Source organism: Equus przewalskii, chromosome 4 (assembly GCF_037783145.1).
Source record: "Equus przewalskii isolate Varuska chromosome 4, EquPr2, whole genome shotgun sequence".
In the NCBI taxonomy this organism is placed as follows: domain Eukaryota; kingdom Metazoa; phylum Chordata; class Mammalia; order Perissodactyla; family Equidae; genus Equus; species Equus przewalskii.
Window position 1 is genome coordinate 54,914,851 of NC_091834.1, and position 20,190 is coordinate 54,935,040.

Genomic DNA, 20,190 nt, shown 5'->3' on the forward strand with positions numbered 1-20,190 from the left:
TTAATGTTATTATTAAGCAATGGGGTATCTTTTATATTTCTTTTATATGATTAATAAATATTTTCCTATTTTGTCATTATCTTTTGGTTGTTTTTTCTTTTTGCCATGCAGTAATTTACCCTGAAATTTTATGTAGTTAAGTCTAAATATCTTTTTCATGGCTTCTGTGTGTTTTGTCTTTTCTTAGGCTTCCTGATTCTGGGCCTGTTTTTTTTTTTTTTTTAACTATTATATTTTTCTTTTAGTGCATTTATGAAATTTTGCATATTCAAATATTCTGTTGATTTGGAGTTTACATTAAAGTAAAATATGAGGTAGGGGTACAATTTTTTCTCCATATTATTGTCTAACATCTTTTATTGAATTATCCACCTTTTCCCACACTGATTGAAGGTGATACCTTACAACAGTTTTTGTTAAGTGGCCCTTGACGAAATTAAGGAATTGCTGAAGGGAAAGGGTCCCGTTATATCACAATAGTTCTGAATCTTCATTGCATTTTAGAATCCTCTAAGGCGGTACTTCTCAAAGTTTTACGAGCATCTGAATTACCTTGGGATTTTGTTAAATATGTAGATTCTGATTCACTAGGTCAAGGGTAAGTTCTGGGATTCAGTATTTCTAAGAAACTCGCAGATGCTGAAGCTGCTGGTCTTTGAACCACATTTTAAGTGGCAATACCAGTACCTGGGCCCAGCCATCAGAGAATTTTAATTGGTCTGTGGTAGGGCCCAGGTGTACATAGTTACAGAGATTTCCTAGGTGATTGTAGCGTACAGTTAAGATTGTGAACCACTGGATTAGGACATCCGGATTTAACTATTGCTTGAAGACCTAGGTAATTCAGTGGTGTATACTAAGTGGGTGGGGCAACCTTAGAATAGTGATGATTGCTGAGAAGAATCAATTGGATAGGACTCAGATCCTTACACATTTATCCTGCCTCTTCCCCCTCCCTCTTTGCTTGAATACTATGGGGAGATGACAAAAATAAAAGCATGATTATGTCTGAGTATTGCCTTTTTAAACCATTAAAGTGCCTGAAGTTCTTGAAGAGTTACCATGTCTTTTTCTACAGGTGGAATGAGGTATCATCTACTGTCTCCAGAAGATCGAGAAGAACTGGTAGAAGGCACAAGGCCCAGAAGAAAGAAACATGACTACCGCATAGCCCTGTTTGGAGGCTCCCAGCCACAATCTTGTAGATATTTTAATCCAAAGGTAACTAATTTTTATTCTTGTTTTTTGTTTTGAAAGCACGTAGACACTGACCTACCACCAGTAGTAATAACTCATGCCCTTAGGGATGTTACAGTTGATGGTGTTCTTTCACACATCTTATGAGATACATAGTATCTTCATTTTACAGAGAAGGACGTTGAGACTTAGTTTCACATGTTTTGGTAATTGCTCTGGAGCACTGCATAGTAACCACTCTCAAAGAAAATAGAAAGCTCGGTCTCCTATATGTTTTGTTAGCAACTCCTTACTTTCCCTATGTGCCGTTTTCAATGAAAATCTATTTCTGGAGCCAGAATTTTCTTTCTTTAGTAATTATGTTTTAATATAAAATAACACACAGTCATTTTAGAAAATTGGGAAAACCTAGAAAATGACAAAGAAAAAAGATAAAATTACTTTTAATCTAACCTTCTAGAAATTATCACCTATTTTAATGTGTTTTCTAGTACATGTTATGCAAGGTGGGCTAGAAGATCCTGAGTAATAGGTCCAGGAACACACAATTTTTAAAAAATAAATTATTAGTTATAATCTTGAGAGAACCCACTCATGTTTCTACCCCTTGTTTCTTAGAACTGTGGTTTTTGGCTGTGGGAGAGACAATACCATATTTTGCTGGTACTGCATATATTGCTGGGGCAGAGCAAATACCACAGTCCTGAAAGATACCACCCCACCTGTATAAGGTGGTATCCATAACTGATATTGAATCTAAGCACATAATGGTCTCTTTTATCATTTTGTTGCCCCATTTTTGGTTGATGATAGACCTAATGAGTCCAGAGCATCCTGTCAACATCAGGATGCTTGTCTGATACTTCTTGCTCTGTGAAGTGGGTCTGTGGAGGCATTCTGTGTAATACTGTAGTGGTGATATACAAGGCATTTATAAAAACACGTATGGTGTAAAGGGTGCAAGAGACAGCAAAGGCCAATCCGAATCCAGAATAAGTATCATTTCCAATGAGGGGAAAGCACTGTCCCTTCAACAGTGGAAGGGTCCCAGTGTAGTTAGCCTGGTATTTCATAACTGACTGGTTCCCTCAAGGTATGGTAACAAATAAAGGGCTTAGGATTGGTCAATATTGCTGACAAAGTGGGTACTGGCCAGTAGTGAATAGCCATGTTGACCTTAGAGAGGGCAAGTCCATTAGCTTCTATCGCTGCTGGCTTATGCAGCCTCTCTCACTGCCACTGTGGTCACTCAGAAGCCCATTGAGCAAGCATCCAATTGGGGAGGAAAGATATAGATGCAGTCCTGTCCATATGATTATTAAGAGACTTTTCTGCAGTTCTGGGCAATCTGATAAGAATTCACATGGGACATAAGTTTCTGGAGGCCCATCTAACATTATCCTTCCTCAAATCTCCTTGTCAGCAATCTTCCATTCTTGCTTATTTCAAATCTACATCCATCTGGGTAAACCATTAGCCACTGTCCAGGAATTGATAAAAACTGACCTTAGGCTTTCTCTCCTGAAAAGTGCAATGGACAATAAAAGCAACTGCTTGAAATGTTGCCAATTCAGAATATGTTTCTTCTGTATCGTGTTATCCTTCAGTACCATTCCTGAAGGGGCTATAATGCTTTAGCAGTCCATTTTTGGCTGTTACTATCACAAATGAATCAAACTCAGTCTCAGATTTATCAGCTGATTTATAGGGAACACCACCATGAAGACATAACCTGGGTTGAGGGCTAAGACAATGAATCAGGTGAAGGTACTGGGTAGGAGTTGTGATTATCCTTTTTAGGTATTCTGGGCCTTTGGGACCTCCATAAGCCCAGTCTGTGTTTACATACCACATTACTGGTTGAAGGCATGCTATCTGTGTAATTAGGTAGATCAGATAAAACTAGTCAAAATGGGTTAATGATGTGGTCATATGGTTTCCCTTGGTGTCAGACATTTGCTGTCAGAACCTAGCAGCCAGCCAGGAGCTATTTCCTGAAGAAATGGTACCTGCTTAAAGTAGGTTGGCCTACTCCTGCAGCTTAGATTATGGCAGAGCTAGAGAGTCAAGAGATCCTCGAGGTCAGATCATGAAGTTATTTTATTTTCCCTGCCAGCTGAAAAGAAATTCCATCTAATGGACTGGGCAGACAGGAACAGCAATACACATTAGCCAAACTGTTAGCTGTAGGCCAAGTTGTAGTGGTGATTTTAATCTAGTCCAGTAAGAAGACCACGTCTGGCCCTGCTCCAACCATCAGAGTCACCAGTCTCAGCAGTTCCTCCCCTAATTTGGTAGAGAAGGAGACTTGCAACAGCTTCTCTTTCTTGCCGTAAGTCTTAGCGTCATAACTCAGGATATATATGCTGCCAGATAACAACACCACCTCCTCAAGGAGGCAGGATCAGGTTAGATTGTACTCATTCCTATCTGGACTGTTCTTATTGGGCTGCTCTCAGCTCCTACATCTATCTCTGATTCATTCCTCCATCTCCAGAATGTAGCCTGACTTTTTCCTAAAGACATCTGTCTTCCTTTCTCAGTAGAAGACTGGGTGACTGGCAGGTACCATGAGGCTTCATGGCCTGTGCAGTACAATCCAATAAGCACAATGTTAGTATGCTTAAGAGGTTGATACACCTACACATCTGTTTTACACCAGGTAAAGTTAATACTATTGAAATCTCAGTGGCTATTTAATGTGTTTTTTAATTTTTCAGGATCCTTTTTGAGCTAAGAGCAGGAAAATGATAAATATACTTTTTTTCCCCAAGCAAAAACTGAAATCATAGCAGTTTAAATTAGAATTCTACAAACCACAAGCTTTCAGGTGTTGCTAATGGTTACACCCTTCTTGTTTCCCAAAACCTAACTATGGTGTTGATTTTGGCAGTTAAAACGCAATTAAACCAAGATTTTGTATAAAATAGTTGACCCTAAAATAAAGTAGATGGCTATTGTGATGTACAGAGGGACACGGAGAGTCCTGATTTAATTTAAGAGGCAGTGTAACATTGTTTCTAGAATAAGGCAAATGTGGAATGACTCTTAGCACTTTGTTTTTGGTCTGTAGTTCTAACACTTTCCTTGATTTTTTTTTTTTTTTATTGGACAGTTGAAAAGAGATGCATGTTCTACACGAGCCTGGAAGTGAGATTGTAACTTCAGAATTCTCATTTGATGTCTTACTTTGCTCTTAAAAGTGGTCCATAAGTAATTAATCTTTTGTATGTTCAACCACAAATTTTTAGACTTCTGGTGGAAAAATTAAAATAATTGAAGCAATAATTACCAATAAAAACATCCTCATTTCATCAATTATCCCTTATTTCCTGACACTAACACTCTTAGAATCACATTCATTTATTAAATGTTTCTATTAGAAGTACCAGCCCCTCCCCTCTTTTTTTTCCTGTAAAACTTCATCTTGAAAGACTTTCACTATTTACTATTATTTGTATATAGTATTTTAATGTAAGTAGATTAGTCTTTGTTATTTCTAATATGAAACAATTAGGGGGCTGATTTCATTATAAATTCTCATTAACCTTGAATCTCCCAAAATGAACATTATTTCATTATTCAATTCCAATAGACTGCTTAATAAGAAATACTGTGTAGGAATTGTTTTATTTTAAAATTCCTGAACTTAATATTTTCAGAAATGTTAAAATGATTTTAACTAGTATTAAATGGGATCCACTTGTGTGTGGCCTATACCAGCCAAAAATGGTCATTTTCATTGAATTGATTTCCTTCAAAGGGGACAATTTAAGCAGTACTACTTAATTGAATTCTCCAGAATTAAGCCAATATCCCTATAAACTGTTATCTTTAGATATTCCTTGGATAGCTGATGAGAGGAGACAAATATTTGTATTAATTGCTGATTGAAAAATGATAAGAAAGAAAAATTTTTTCCTGAGTATTAACAGAAAAAGAAGTCTTTGGTTGCTATATTGAATTGAAATGATACTGTTCTTGTTATGGTCCTTTTATAAAGCCTGCTCAGCCTCCCCTTCCCCACCTGTCCCTGTTTTTAAAGTTTTCAAGTGCTTAGTTGTTACTAAAAGAGTTATTTATCTGTATCCAGTGCTCTATTCTCTTAGTATTGGTGTCCTCAAATTGTAGGATGGGAATGTCTTATGGTATTGATGCCTAAATAAAAGTTGACTTAATTGACCAGTTTTTATTTGGACTCTTCTTGTCAGTGTAACAATGGGCTCTGAGAGTTTAGAGCTTTGTAAGCTCCACCACTGCGGAGCTTTGGAAGGCTGGCTACTTTATGTGGTGGAGAATTAGGAGACTTTGCTCTAGAGAAAAAAGGATTCTGCATATGCCCTGCCAAAAACAAACAAGGAGTGAGGGCCAGAGCCTGTAAGTTACAAAGGCAGAAAACCATGGTGCCCCGTTATGTGGAACCATCAGGTTCGGAAGATGTACCCTGAGTACATTTTCTTACTCAGAAATCTCCAGTAGACTTATCACTGAGCTTAGTGTCCCACCCAATGTGGGTACTCAAGTCTGTGAGGATGAATGAACCAGTATAACTTCGTACAGCATTTCACAAACAATTTTATCAGTTGGTTTTATGAGATTGGCTGGGCCCTAAATCAAAAGAAATAAAATTCAACTCGGGACACATTTTCCTGTTGGAAAAACGGTGCCTTTTCTCACAGTGTCATAGCCACCTTCCCTCTTAAATGGGCCCTCACTGCGGAGACAGGGTGAGCAGGATGGAAACCAGCAGTTCCACATCGCATAGGATTTTAAGAGATCATGTGCATAAAAGGAGTATAAAGCTTAAGGAAAATGATGTTATATTAAAAATTAATGAGGCTTTTAAGCGTGTATCAGTAGTGTTTGCCGCAGGCAAAAGAGTGTTGTAGAAGCAGTGCACTAAAGTAAGAGAGCGAGCACTGTTAAAAGGATCAGGAACACCTGCAGGAACAAATGTCCAAAATGGGCAGCAGTCATCCCAGGTGGCATGGACCCATAGCTGTGCGCTCCAGGGACTGACGTTGCTGGAATGCAAGTACGTGTTGTCATGGGTATCCCTTAAGCTTCCTTAGTTGTCGATATAATAGTCACCTAGGGTAAAAATCGGTGTTCTTACAGCTCGTGCAAAGTAAGTATTCCTCACGCGTGATTTTTTCCAAGCAGTTTGGTTAGATAGGTGGTCCTCACACTCATATAGAAGAAGAGATTGGAACACGTTCCGAGGTAAACTGTGCAGTGCTCTGGCTTCCTAGAGTCTCTTCCAAAATAGGGTTATTGAGAGTCTCAGTCTTTTTCTTTTCAAGCGTCTCCATAACATACTGTTTTATAGTGTTGTTCTAAAAAGCAACCTCATGGCCCCTTCCACCCCACATGGGTGCAGTGCCTGAAGTTCCCACCTTCAGGGATCTGTTTCCTTTTGTGTTAAGTCACTGCACCTGCAAGAAACCCCAGTGAAAACATGACTAACCCTGGAAGGAATGACATCAAACTCATTCTCCATAAGCCACAGCCAGCCATAAGTAATGTAAATTAATGGATCAGTCCCCTGAAAAGGCTCCAAGAGAGTGGAAACAGAAGGATAGCTATTTGATTAAGGGCTGTAAGTGGAAAGGGATGAGGTAACTAGGAATGGTGTCTCTGTGGGGTGATGTTTTAAGGGACTCGAGCCATCTTCGAACTAGCTGGAGGGTAGCAGGCACATGAGTGCAGGGTTAGAGGAATAACCAACAGAGAAGGCATAGCACCTGAAAATTGCGGTCAGCTACCGCTGGTAATTGTTCATGCAATGACCCAGAGGCACAATAACTAGAAGTATTAAATCATGTTCAGATAGGTTTGGTGTGGATTATTTTCCTTGAAAATTGGTGATCAGGTATAATAGTTATCCTCAGTTGTTACAAACAACAGAGCGTATTGTATGACAGCATATTGTACAGTTAACTGGTTGTAAAAGTATAATTTAAACAACATTTTAGCATATATTTACCAGTATCACAGTTCATCTAGAATTTGAAATTTATGGGTTGGGTAGCAGCTGGGAATGTGAAAGACACGTATATCATGGTCCTATCCTCCAACTCCTAGTGCATGAGCTGTACACAGAAGCATGAGGCAGTGAGAGAACACAGAAGCTGAGGGCAGTGAGGCGGCCACTGAACGTAGCCAGTTAAATGTCCGATGTGGGATAGACAGTGACGGCCTAGGTGGTGTGAAAGGAAGAGATCCCCCTAAATTGGGTTTGTCTATGGAAGCTTCATGGAGGCTTTTTTGAGGGAAAGTTATTGGTAGAGTTTTGATGGGAAGAAAGAGAAAAGACAAGAATATATGGAATCCTAAGTATGAATGCATTTTTTTGGCCTGATAAGTATGATTATTAAAATTTTTTGTAAACGCTTCCCAGAGTATTTACTTAACTGAATGGAATCTAACTTTGTGCTTTTTTTTCTTTCTTTTTTTTGAGGAAGATTAGCCCTGAGCTAACATCTGCTGCCAATTCTCCTCTTTGTGCTGAGGAGGACTGGCCTTGAGCTAACATCCATGCCCATCTTCCTCTACTTTATATATGGGATGCCTACCACAACATGGCTTGCCAAGCAGTGCCATATCCGCACCTGGGATCAGAACCGGCGAACCCCTGGCCGCTGAAGTCGAACATGCACGCTTAACTGCTGTGCCACTGGGCTGGCCCCTAACTTTGTGCTTTGAAAAAGAAAATAGACATGTGGGAGAACTGAAGGACTAGGTCATTGTTCTTTTTTCTTTTGTAAGGCCTTTTTTCTTTTCTTTTTTTTTTTAAAGGAAGGCAGTTTTGTAGAAAGAGCATTTCAAGTCTAGGTATATGACCTTAGACAAGTCAATCAGACTTTCTAAACTTCAGTTTTCTGGTCTGAACACAAGCAGTTTAAATCTCAGGATTTGTGTGAATATCAGTTATATTCCTCTGACTCCCTCCTTTTCTTTATCTTCATTCACTCAGTCATTTTCTCTGTGACATCCTTAGGTTTTCTCATTTTCCTGTATTTAAATGTAGAAAGGCTTACCATCATCTCCATTTTCTTTTTTCCCTTCACCTTCCCTACCTCTTCCAAACCTCTTGTCCCTCTGTGTTGCCTCCTATACTCTGCACATGTGAGCACAGAGTGGCTGTTTGTCCCGTTGGTGAGAACATTTTATTAAATGAGTATGTTACTGCATTTTTGGATCTGAGACAATCTTTAAAGTGTAGTATACCTTGCAGCCAGCCCCGATGGCCTAGTGGTTAAAGTTTGGCACGTTCTGCTTCAGCCGCCCGGGTTTGGTTCCCGGGCACAGAACCACACCACTTGTCTGTCATTGGCCATGCTGTGGCGGTGGCTCACGTGAAAAAGGAGGAAGATTGGCAACAGATATCCTTTGCTGTGCCGAGATTAAAACTTACACGTCAAGTCTGTTTAAAGGCAAATCTTGTGTTGAGGTAACTGGCGGGGAGCTCACACTGGGATTCTTCCCTACCGTTTCATTTATTTTCTACGCAAAGGACAACGGCTTGTATTGAGCATAATATCCATATCAGGTTTCACTTTGGGACTGAGTTTCATTTCATACTCAAATTTCTGAGTAGTTTAGGTTTGAGTTTTGTTTTTTGGTGGTGTGGTTTTGGTTTGAGAGTGGAGGGGAAGAACATTTTGTTACTTTATAAAGCAGCAGTTAATCTTAATTAGCAATTCCCTTTGAGCTGGTCGCTGTCCTCACTTCAGATGCCTCGCTAATTTTAACAGCTGAGAAATGCCTATTCTTGTGTTCATTGTTCTGAATTTTATCTAACAGCTGACAACAACACAATCATGCCCTCCCCCAACTATGGAAGTTTTTTTTTCTAGCTACAATGCTCTATTTGTTGAAGAACTTAAGTTACAGGAGTATTTTCTCCTAATGGCTGATTATTAATCCCTTTCTGGACTTGGGATGTTAATATGTTTCCATAAATATTTGTGTAACCCTGTTGAAAATGAGTGCATTTCAAAATGGCACAATCAAGTGTTTACTTCTGCAAAACTGGAGTGTTCTAATAAACATGCCATTTGAAAGAAAGGCAACGACTCTGATCCATCCTGTAGTTGGAATTCAGCCTCATAGTATGATAGCTGTTTTAGTTTTTCAATTCTTAAGGCCTTTGACTTAAATTCATTTTCATTTCATGTTTCTGTTAAAACACTTATTATTATAGGCGTCTGCTGTTAGAAGCAGTTGTTTTCCTTGTACCATACTTTTGGCACCATTTCCCTGATTGTTGCATTTACTTTTTCTGTTTAAAGAAAGTAATACATGCTCATTGTAGAAAATTCAAATATAGCAAGATATAAAGGAGGAAGCCAAAGAGCTCCCAATTTTGAAAGACAGTTATCAATAGGTAGTGAACACCATTCCAGTCCTCTCATTTTAAGTATATGAGATCATACCATACATGCTATTTTGCAAAACGTTTTTTAGTCTCTCAGTATTATATTATGGAGATATTTTCATGTATTGAAAATACCATCCTTTTGAAGGCTGCAGAGTAGTCCATCATAAGGATATACCGTAGCTTATTTAATACCTATCTTCTTCATGCATATTTGGCCAATTTCTAGTTTTTCCCTATTAGAATACCCCTGCAGTGAAACACTCTTGTATATGCCAACTTTGTACACTATCTAGTTTTTTCTTCAGGGTAAATTCCTAGGAGAACAGTTGTTCTAGTAAAGGGATATAAATGGCAAGTATTTAGATTTACCAAAAAAGGAGATGTAATCCTGGTCCCTAACCCCAGGTAATGTGTGTTGGTTGGTGACAGCTCTCCCTGTTCCTCGGTGTTGCAGCCACTGCAGGACCAGAAGCCATAGTGACAAGAAGCACACAGGAGTCAGTGTAATTTAAAGACAGCACTGCAGTGAGGAACTGGTCCGGACCAGGAGCTGATGCAGCATCTACAGTCTCTGCCCTTTGGAAGGTTAAGAATGAAGGTGGCTCTGTTGGATGATACCTTTCTATAAATGTGACCTATCACCCAATAAAAACATTCCCTTCAGTATGCTAAGTCCTGGGCCAGATAGCACACAAAGACATGGGGAAAATCCCTATTTTCACAGAAGCTATGGTTTTGCCAGTTGAGCATTGTGTTTGTAAGTGGTAAGATGTGGAGGCAGTAGAGGACCTCAGCAGCCATCCTGCCAACCTCCTGATTTTACAGATGAGACTGTTGAGGTCATTCAGTGTCAAGTCAAGTGCCCAGAGTCACTTAGCTAGAAAAACAATAGGAACAAGAAGAACCCTTGCTCCACTCCCAATCCAGTGTTCCGTAAGATTTTTAGAGAAGCAGGGCAGTGCAGGGGTTAAGAGCACAGCTTTGGAGTCTGGAGGTGGTAGACTTCAGTCTTGGATTCACCACTTTCTTACTCTGTGACCTTTAATAAAGGGCTTAACGTCTCTACGATTTAGTTTTCTTATCTGTAAAATGGGGATATTACCTCGTAGAGTTATTGAGGAAATTAAATAAGAAAATGTTTTAAGGTATTTCAGCATAGTTCCTGGAAAGGGAAGTGCTCAGTGATGAATAAATTAATAGTAGCTCTTTGTTTAGTGATACATTCTACGTCATTTGGACCCTAAGATCATTGGATTTTAGGGCTGAGAGGGACGGGCCCTTAGATCATCTAGTTTCGTCTTTTTGTTTTACAGATGAGAACACTAACGTCCCTGAGAAGTTAAGTGACTTAGATGAGACCCAGGGCTCCTCCACACAGAGCCCAGCTTGGTACCCAAGATTCCGAGCTCCTTAGGGCTATATTCTTTGTGACCTTGTGAAGTGAAGGAAGCCAAAAGTGTTGTTATGTAATTTTCATGAAACTACTTCTAGGAATGTTCTGGCATCTGGCATAAACCTACTTTCTATATAGATTGTTGCCATAGTTCTGATTTTTTTGTAACAGCGTTTAGAAATTAAGTCATATAATGGCTTAAGAGAAAGTGTTTATAATTTGATCATCTTAAATTCAAATTGATTACCTCTTTGAGGTTTCTGCAAGGAATCTATGGTTTTATCATTTTGTTAATTTTGCTTTCTTTTTTTTCTAAGACTCTGTCTTCCCTAATTTGGCTTGGTTTCCTCTCAAAATGATGCAAAATAAAGTTCTCCAGTCTTAGAAGTAAAAAGTATTTCTTTTAGTTTGGACTTTAGTTGTCTTCATTATTAAAATCTACATCTGTAGTGTTTCTATTATTTGAGGATTCATGTGCTTTCAGACTACAGATTATATAAAATCAATCCGTAGTCTCAAGGAAAATAGCAGGCTGATGTTTTTGCCTTGAGGCAATTAGAGAAAATATTACAGCCCCTCATCTCAAGAAGCACATGCTTTGACTACACTGTCCTGTAGCATTGTACTTCAGTTGGAAGACAACACAGGGCAAGATGTGACCAAGTGCTCAGTCATCAAGTCCACTTCAGTGCAGTGGGGATTCAGGAAAAGGAAATCGGGGAAGCCTGCAAGAAGGAAAGGAATCTTGAGCTGGAAAGAAGTCTAGAATGTGCTATATCACAGCAGAGACAAGAAAGGCTGACTAGGACCAAGGAAGACAGGACTTTCTACCTGGGTGTGTCTGCCTGTGTATATGTATGGACGCGTATGTAGGTGATAGTTCAAAACTTAAGAAATCTTGCTACCTGCGTCTTTTCCAGGCTTTCCAGTTTTCTCATTTTCATATCTTCTCAGCAGCTAAGCACAGACCCTTGCATGGAATACTCAATAAAACTTCACCTGAATTAAATTAGATTTTTAGGGTAACAGTTCTCTGCCTACACACATACTCCTCCCCATCTGTGACTCGTGCTTCATCCATTTTGTTGCTGACATGAAAGCTGCATGTCCCTCTAGGTTGCTCTGTAGCCTAGGAGTGCAGGGAGCCATAAGTGGCCCTCCCTCCACCTGCAGGTCCCAGGTTGGGAGTGGCCTCATCACTAAGGTAAGGCCCGGTGCTCATACCCACTGAGCTGACAAGCCTCACCTCCCATCTATTTTTGCCCTTCTCTCCTTGCTTCTTTATCTACGTACATCATCTCCTAGGCAGTTTAACAAGTTATTAAAAGGCAAACATCAAATTCCCTTCTGAGTACTCTATTTTGGATGAGGGGTAGATTGGGGGAATTAGGTAGACTTCCCAGGGAGGTCTACCCATGTACATATAAGGAAAAGAAGATCATTAGCTCCCCTCCCCCCATAGACACTCTTCCAAAGCCAGAGATGTTCAAACACAGGTGTATTTAACTCCTGACAGGTGTATTTAATTAGCCCAAGTGTAAAACTAAATTTTAGCTGAAATAAAGTCTGGTTTGCAGATTCTAGGTAAAAATTCTTGCAGAGATCATTTTACTTATCTGCCTAGAAGAAGAACTAGTAGGCAGAACATTATACATAGTTAGCATTTATCAGCCTTAGTATCTAACATGCACAATGACCGTTGACAGTATTTGGAGAGTTGGGAAATATTTAAAAACTTGAGGATTTCTAGAGAAATTGGAATCCAGATTGCAAGTAGATAGAAGCATGTGTCTATTCCTATGTGTCTCTCACACATGCACACACCACATACACACTTCTTCCCTTAGGCTTATAGTGCAAAGACAGCAATTTAATTCTTAAATCTGAAGCATAACCAAGCCCTTTATGACAGGTACATATGAGCACCCATTTATTCCCTACTCCAATCCCTGAGTAGCATTAGAAAGTTAGAGCTATTCTGTTACCAGACTCATCAGAATTATTTCATTCTTTGGAACTTCATACCCTAGTGTCTAAATATTTAAGCTCATCTGGCTAAAAGAAAAAGTATTTTGTTTGTTTGTTTAATCCCAGCTCCTGCGTGGGCAGTTATTTTTAATTTGAAGAGTAGCATATCTTGGAGATCATTTAAAAGAATATATGACCAACTTTCTCATCCTGAAATTAATTAAGGAAGATCTTGAAGACATCTTTAGAAATAGGGCAAAGTTTCTGTATTGCTTTCTAATAACAAATATCAAATAAATTGGGTGTAAGAGTGACAAGACTTGAGATTCACTGAGTTAACAATGTATCTTATTAATGAAATTGTGTTACTTCACTAGTGAACTGTGTCAGGTAGGAATTAGGTGTAGATTTGCAGAATATGTAAAAGAATCATTTAGTTCACCTTTGAGGAATTGCTCCCTGTAGAATGTGGTCATTATTTTATCTCTTTCTTTCATTCTGTGGTATGCAGTTTCTCTAAGAAAACAAGTAAAAATATTTTTCCCCAGTTTTTCAGTGTCCGTTGAGTAAAACTGAAGCTTCAGGAAGATGTTATGTTTATACTGTAGTTTTGCATGCCTACCAGTAGGTTTACCACTGAGTAATCCAGGGAGATACATAGATCGTAATTTGAGCACAAAGTCCTAAGGGATTAAGGCTCTGTTTTTCTGGGCACCTAAAAAGCAGAATGTTCCTCATCACCAAGAGTCAAGTATTCTACGTCAGGGGCTCTTCTTTTTCCTGGGAGACCATTCCTTATCTTCCATGATACTTTGATCTAGTCCTATGAATGCTTGAAACACGGGACACACTAGCATGATAGGTAACAGTCGACTTTTCTCAAAGCAACTCAACATTAATAATCACACACTGCTTTGGTCAGTGAGATGGGGAATTGTTTGGATGTCTCTCTGATCCTAATTATTTTCAGCCGTTTTCAGAAAGCAGCAGGAACACAGTAGCTTCCTTGCTCAGTAAAGGGGAGGGTCCAAGATGCTATAGCTCTGGGAGTACATAGAAGGGCACAGGTGTCTTGGATGTCATCACACAGAGCGAGGAAACAGTGGTGCTGTGCACAGCCCTTGCTGTGAGGTATTGATAGGGGCTCATTTGCAATCATTGGGAAGAAAAAAGGGAGTTTCCAGGCTACTCAGAACAGATTACTCAAGTATTTCATAATAAATATTGCAGTTTTAAGAGTCCAGCTGACTACACTGGCTCAACTGAATATTTACAGAAGTCCATATAATACCTTCTGGCTTTAGGCATCAGTAGGATAATGGCAGCTTAAGCTTTGTATTATCCATTGATTCTTTATATCACTCTATGCATCTGGCAGGGAAAGGATGAGGTATTTATATTTGAAAAAAAGCTTTTTTAAATAATAAAACCACTTATTTTAGAATTTTCTTGTATTATTAACCTCAGTAACAGAAAGAATAGAAGACTGTGGTGGTGGTGATATATCCAAATGTATTAAAGTTGATTTTAGATCCAGAAAAGAACCAAAGCAGTCAGTGTCTTCTGTTTGCCCTCTGCTCCGACCAACGTTCTGAAGAAATCACACAAGATTAAATTGGATGAGAGTCTCGGGCCAAATTTTTTTTTTTTTTTTTTTTTTTAGCTGAGGAAGATTCACTGGGAGCTAACATCTGTTGCCAGTCTTCCCTTTTTTGCTTGAGGAAGGTTAGCCAGGTGCCTGTCCAGTGATGCAGTGCTTAAGTTCACATGCTCCACTTCGGTGCCCCAGGGTTTGGCACTTCAGATCCCAGGCACAGACCTATGCACTTCTTATCAAGTCATACTGTGGCAAGTCCAACATATAAAATTGAGGAAGATAGGCACAGATGTTAGCTCAGGGCCAATCTTCCTCAGCAAAAAGAAGAGGATTGCCAGTGGATGTTAGCTCAGGGCTAATCTTCCTGGGGGGGAAATAAATAAATAAATGAAAAATAAAGATTAGCCCTTTGCTAACATCTGTACCCATCTTCCTCTATTTTGTATGTGAGTCACTGCCACAGCATGGCTGATGAGTGGTGTAGGTCCACACCTGGGATCTGAACCTGTGAACCTGGGCCACCGAAGCAGTGCTGTCTGCCAAACTTAACCACTATACCACAAGGCCAGCCCCAAGCCAAAGATCTTTTGTATGCACTCTAGTAAATTAACACATTCTTACATTTTGTATTTTTTCAACTATATCTTTTTGTCCTTTCCAGTTATATTTTTCCCTTGCTAAAAACTTCCTGTCCTTTTTGGTTACAGGATTATAGCTGGACAGACATCCGCTGCCCCTTTGAAAAACGAAGAGATGCAGCATGTGTGTTTTGGGACAACGTAGTATACATTTTGGGTGGTTCTCAGCTTTTCCCCATAAAACGAATGGACTGCTATAATGTTGTGAAAGACAGCTGGTATTCCAAACTGGGGCCCCCAACACCTCGAGACAGCCTTGCTGCCTGTGCTGCAGAGGGCAAAATTTATACATCAGGCGGCTCCGAAGTCGGTAAGGACTTATTCAGTCTTTCTGTTTGGGGGAAGTGATTTAAAGCCAAGTATCTTGGCTTTCATATTTAAATAAACAATTGGTGTTACTTATCCAGATACTTTTTGATGTAATTTAAATACATATCTCTTGCATTTTAGAGCCCATTTTCCTAAAGGTTTACCTTAACTCCTTTATAAATCAGTAATTTACAAGAACTTCAAATTCCTAGATTATGTTAATTGTCACTGTTTTGTCATGATGAAGCTTTCTTTGACACCACCTGGATTTGGGTTCTAGATTAGTTGTTTTGGATATGTTATATACTTGCTTTAAAGCTTGCAGAATTCTGCTTACTCACAGACCCTTTGAGACCTCTTTACTACATTCAAGCTTTTAAAATCTGTATTATCTTTGCTTTCTTTCTATGAGAAAAAAGTATGAATGATCTTTTTCATTTGTTTTGTTCTTTAGCTTTTTAATCTAATGACTAGTAATGGTGTTTGATGCTTATTGATCAGAACCAGATGTGTGGGTGTTAAAAACCTTTCACACTGATGAATAATTTGTTAGTGTCCAGTAGTGATCTTTTCCTAAATGAATGATTTTTCTAAATGAATGTTCTAGGTGCAAACTAGACACATAATAGCTTTTACATGCTTTCATCTTTTCAAGTAATTTCTTTAGCTAAATAATGGGCTTCTAAAGAAAACTAGGAAGACCAAGTAGACCTAAGGTATGGAATTTAAATGTTAATTAGGTCTTTTTATTTTCTTTGATGATTTTGATATTACCTTGGTGAATGTTTTGCTTTTGGGCAGCATATTTATCTGTTCTACATTTTTACCCCCGTCTAGGTGCCAAATGAATACGAGAAATATTGTGATTTCCTAAATGTGACTTAAGAGGTGACCACTTCCCCTTTATAAAAGCATTCTTCACAGAATGTCATAATACAGCCTATTTCAAATCTAATATATCCTAATAATAATAATAATAATAGAAAGTACCTGTTCTGTGGTATTACTATATATTTATATAAAACTTCATTTCTTCAGCATTTGCTCTACTGAGTCAGGTTTTTGCTTAAATATGTTACATCTGCTATATACTGTTTATTTCCTCCGGTGTCAACTAACTGAAGCTACCAAATTGGAAATGTTTAAAAAGAAGTTATCATTAGCCATGACCATTGCTTCTTCCATTTGTTACTCTCTGATCTTTGCTTTCATAGGTCTTGGTTGCAATCGGGAATTATAAGGATGTTGTTGTTGTTTTTAAGCATTAGCAAAGTCCAGAAGAATGGGAAATGAGAAATAATTTGGTAAAGTTCTAACTTCTTTTTTCTTGGGAAGGAAAAAAAGCACTTGATCTTTAATAGGATCATTTTTAAAACTCTTTATTGAGCTCCTATAATGTAGAGAAGTTTTAAAACAGGATGAATATACGTTTTGCCATTAAAATGTATAAAGTACACCAGAAACATACAATGATGTCTTGAGTGTATACCCAAGAATGCACAAGCTTGAATTCAGGGTTTACCCACACAACCACTGAGAGTAGTCAGGAAGAACAGTTTTGTTATGGTGCAGTGGCTGTTATAGAATATTAAATGATAAGCCTTAGTATATTATCAAATAGTAGTTTTCCTATTTTACGGTATGGATTTACCATGTGTAAATAGCTGTTTCTCCCCTCTATGTAAACGTTTGAAGTTTGGGTAATTCTCATCATGCACACCTGAGCTTGAAAATGTACATAATGTTTCTTTTTTTTTTTTTTTAAGATTGGCACCGGAGCTAACAACTATTGCCAGTTTTTTTTTTTCTGCTTTTTCTCCCCAAATCCCCCCAGTATATAGTTGTATATTTTAGTTGTGGGTCCCTCTAGTTGTGGCACATGGGACACTGCCTCAACATGGCCTAATGAGTGGTGCCATGTCCGTGCCCAGGATCCAAACCAGTGAAACCCTGGGCTGCCTAGGCAGAGTGCGTAAACTTAACCAGTCTGCCACAGGACGGCCCCAGAATGTTTCTTATTTGACTTTTTTTTGAGATCAAACCAATTTTTTTCCTAAAGTTTAGTTACCAATAAATAAGCCTCTCCAACAGATCCTTTTTTGAATATTTTCTAAAGTCTATACAAACAGGGTTAGCTTTTTCTTAATCTATTCCTTCCTTTTGCTGTTATTGTTGATTGACTATAGGAATGACTCTGCAAACCTTAAAGATATTCTTCCCTCTAATAACTCATGAGTCAGTGCTCCATCAGCTTGCTGCAAGCCCACAAACACACACACACACACACACACACACACTAAGTTAAGCATGATTGGGCCCTTTTCTTTTACAGGAAACTCAGCTCTGTATTTATTTGAATGCTATGATACAAGAACTGAAAGCTGGCACACAAAGCCCAGCATGCTGACTCAGCGATGCAGCCACGGGATGGTGGAAGCCAATGGCCTGATCTATGTTTGCGGTGGAAGTTTAGGGAACAATGTTTCTGGGCGAGTGCTGAATTCCTGTGAAGTTTATGATCCTGCCACAGAAACGTATGTATCAATTTAAAACTCTTATTTCACAGTTAATTGTATTCTGTAAGCTCAGTGGAAGAGGATGTCAAAGGCACAAGGAACCCAAGAAGAGAATTTAGTTCTTGTATTAAGAATGTACATACACATTTGAATGTGCTAGGGTCAGAATTTTAGGAAAGGCCTCTAAGTTGGAGAGAGCAAGGACCTCGTACATACTCTGCCTGTGAATTACAAGAGGAAGGAAGTATGTTTTGTGTAACTTCCTTTATTCTAAACCTTCAGGAGACTTAGATATACATAAAAACGTGTTCTTACTTTATGTCATGGACATATTTGGAGAAGAAAGAGGTATGCATATTGAAATTTTCCAAGTCACATCCCGTGTTTAATGCACTTGCCAGCTCACTCTGTAAAGCTCGCTGCATGGACAGGCAATGGAGGCGTAGTACTGGCTTGCCCACGGCCACGCTGTACGCTGGTCTTTTCACCCAGATGCGCATGTGTGTTTATCCTGGAAAGCAGGAGCAGTGTTGCCCACCTTACCTTACAGAGTGCTCTGAAAATGAAAGTTGACTGTCAACCACTGTCAAACCATTTTTAAAACAAACAAAATACATAAATATAAGGCAACAAAAGAGTTGTCAATATTTCAGAGTTAATCATTATGCCCTAATTATGTTTTAAAAAATTAAATTTATTAAATTGTTTGAAAGAAGAGATATAAATAACCGTATTATAGAATTACACTTATGCCAGATTTCCCTTTTGTTGTTGTTTGGTGTCTTTGGTTTATGTTATATTAAGAGCACAGGCTTGTGTGCCACTACCACCTTCACAATCACAAATGTCAGTTGTTTGTATTGGAGAGTACGCAGACGGTGGCATTGACTCTCATAGAAAAAATAGCAAAACACAGTTGTCTGTGTATATGATGCTGCTACCTGCGAATTAGTATCCTTCAACACTTGTGTCCACGTGATATTCTCAATCTTATTCCTAGTAGCGGCTGTGAACATAGCAACATGCTAACAAGTTATTAAACTTGTCAGAATGATAGTACTTTTGTTACCAGAGCTGCCTGAAGTTCTAAGTGTAGATTTGAAGATGGATGTGAATAGTAACAGATACTACTAATTTACTGATTGCTAGAGGCCCGTGATGAATTCATGTTTTACTTACTCATGTAAGTATTGATTAAAACCTCTTGTGACAGTATTAATGCTTCATATTCTCTTAAGTATCTTCCCCTTCCTTTTTGTTACTATTTTACAAGTTATTGTGAACTACAGCAAATGGATTTCTTCTGAAGACGTGTTAACAGTCTTCAGATAGCTTCTGTTTCTCATATCCTATCAGAATTGAGAGGAATAAAATCCCTATTACCCCACCTATAAATAAATTACTCAACACCACTGTTAAACTTTTGTTTTCTAGCCTTCCAGGTGTGTGTGTATGTGAGTGATAAATGAGCACTTAATTGGGATAACAGACCTTTCTTATAAATTAGTGGCAGTCCTTTTACTTCCTGTGAACAAGTACACTAAAAACTTTCTTTTGCTTTTTCAGGTGGACTGAGCTGTGTCCAATGATTGAGGCCAGGAAGAATCATGGACTGGTATTTGTAAAAGACAAGATATTTGCTGTGGGTGGTCAGAATGGCTTAGGTATGTGATGTTAATTCACTGTTCAACTTTCCCAATGAGTTTGCTGATATTTCCTTATCTTCAATTATTGAAATGTTCTTAAAATCTAGATACAAGCATTTATCACTTACATCGTTAGACTTATTTGTATAGTTTCTGGGAACTAACATTTTATGAAATATTGCAGTACATTTAACATCCCTGTCCATGAAATGTGGGTAATGGCCACCAGTCATTGTGACAGTCTCAGACAGCTTCCACACATTTCCAAATACCCTCTGAGGAATGGTATCCACACTAGCTTAAGAACTATTGAGTGACAAACATTTAAACTTTAAAAAAACATTTTAAACTTTTTAAATACAAGTTTTAGGACTTGTATCCAGACTCTGAATGACAAAATTTCCTAAATACTTTTGAACATTGCATGAAAATATCAATATGGGGGCTGGCTCCTTGGTGCAGCAGGTAAGTTCACACCTTCCACTTCCGTGGCCCAGAGTTTGCTGGTTCGGATCCTGGGTGCAGACATGGCACCGCTTGGCA

The 20,190-nt window shown here is 38.6% G+C and overlaps 1 protein-coding gene across 4 annotated transcripts in view; it reads left to right on the forward strand.

The window, feature by feature from the left end:
* KLHL7 (kelch like family member 7) overlaps positions 1-20,190 on the forward strand; it is a 63,594-nt gene that overhangs the window by 39,697 nt on the left and 3,707 nt on the right. For all 4 annotated transcript variants that reach the window (XM_008535629.2, XM_070615898.1, XM_070615899.1 and 1 more), the window contains 4 exons: positions 1,079-1,221; positions 15,246-15,486; positions 17,818-18,019; positions 19,568-19,665. In XM_008535629.2, coding sequence (XP_008533851.1) covers positions 1,079-1,221; positions 15,246-15,486; positions 17,818-18,019; positions 19,568-19,665 — 684 coding nt within the window. The remainder of the gene's footprint in view (positions 1-1,078; positions 1,222-15,245; positions 15,487-17,817; positions 18,020-19,567; positions 19,666-20,190) is intronic.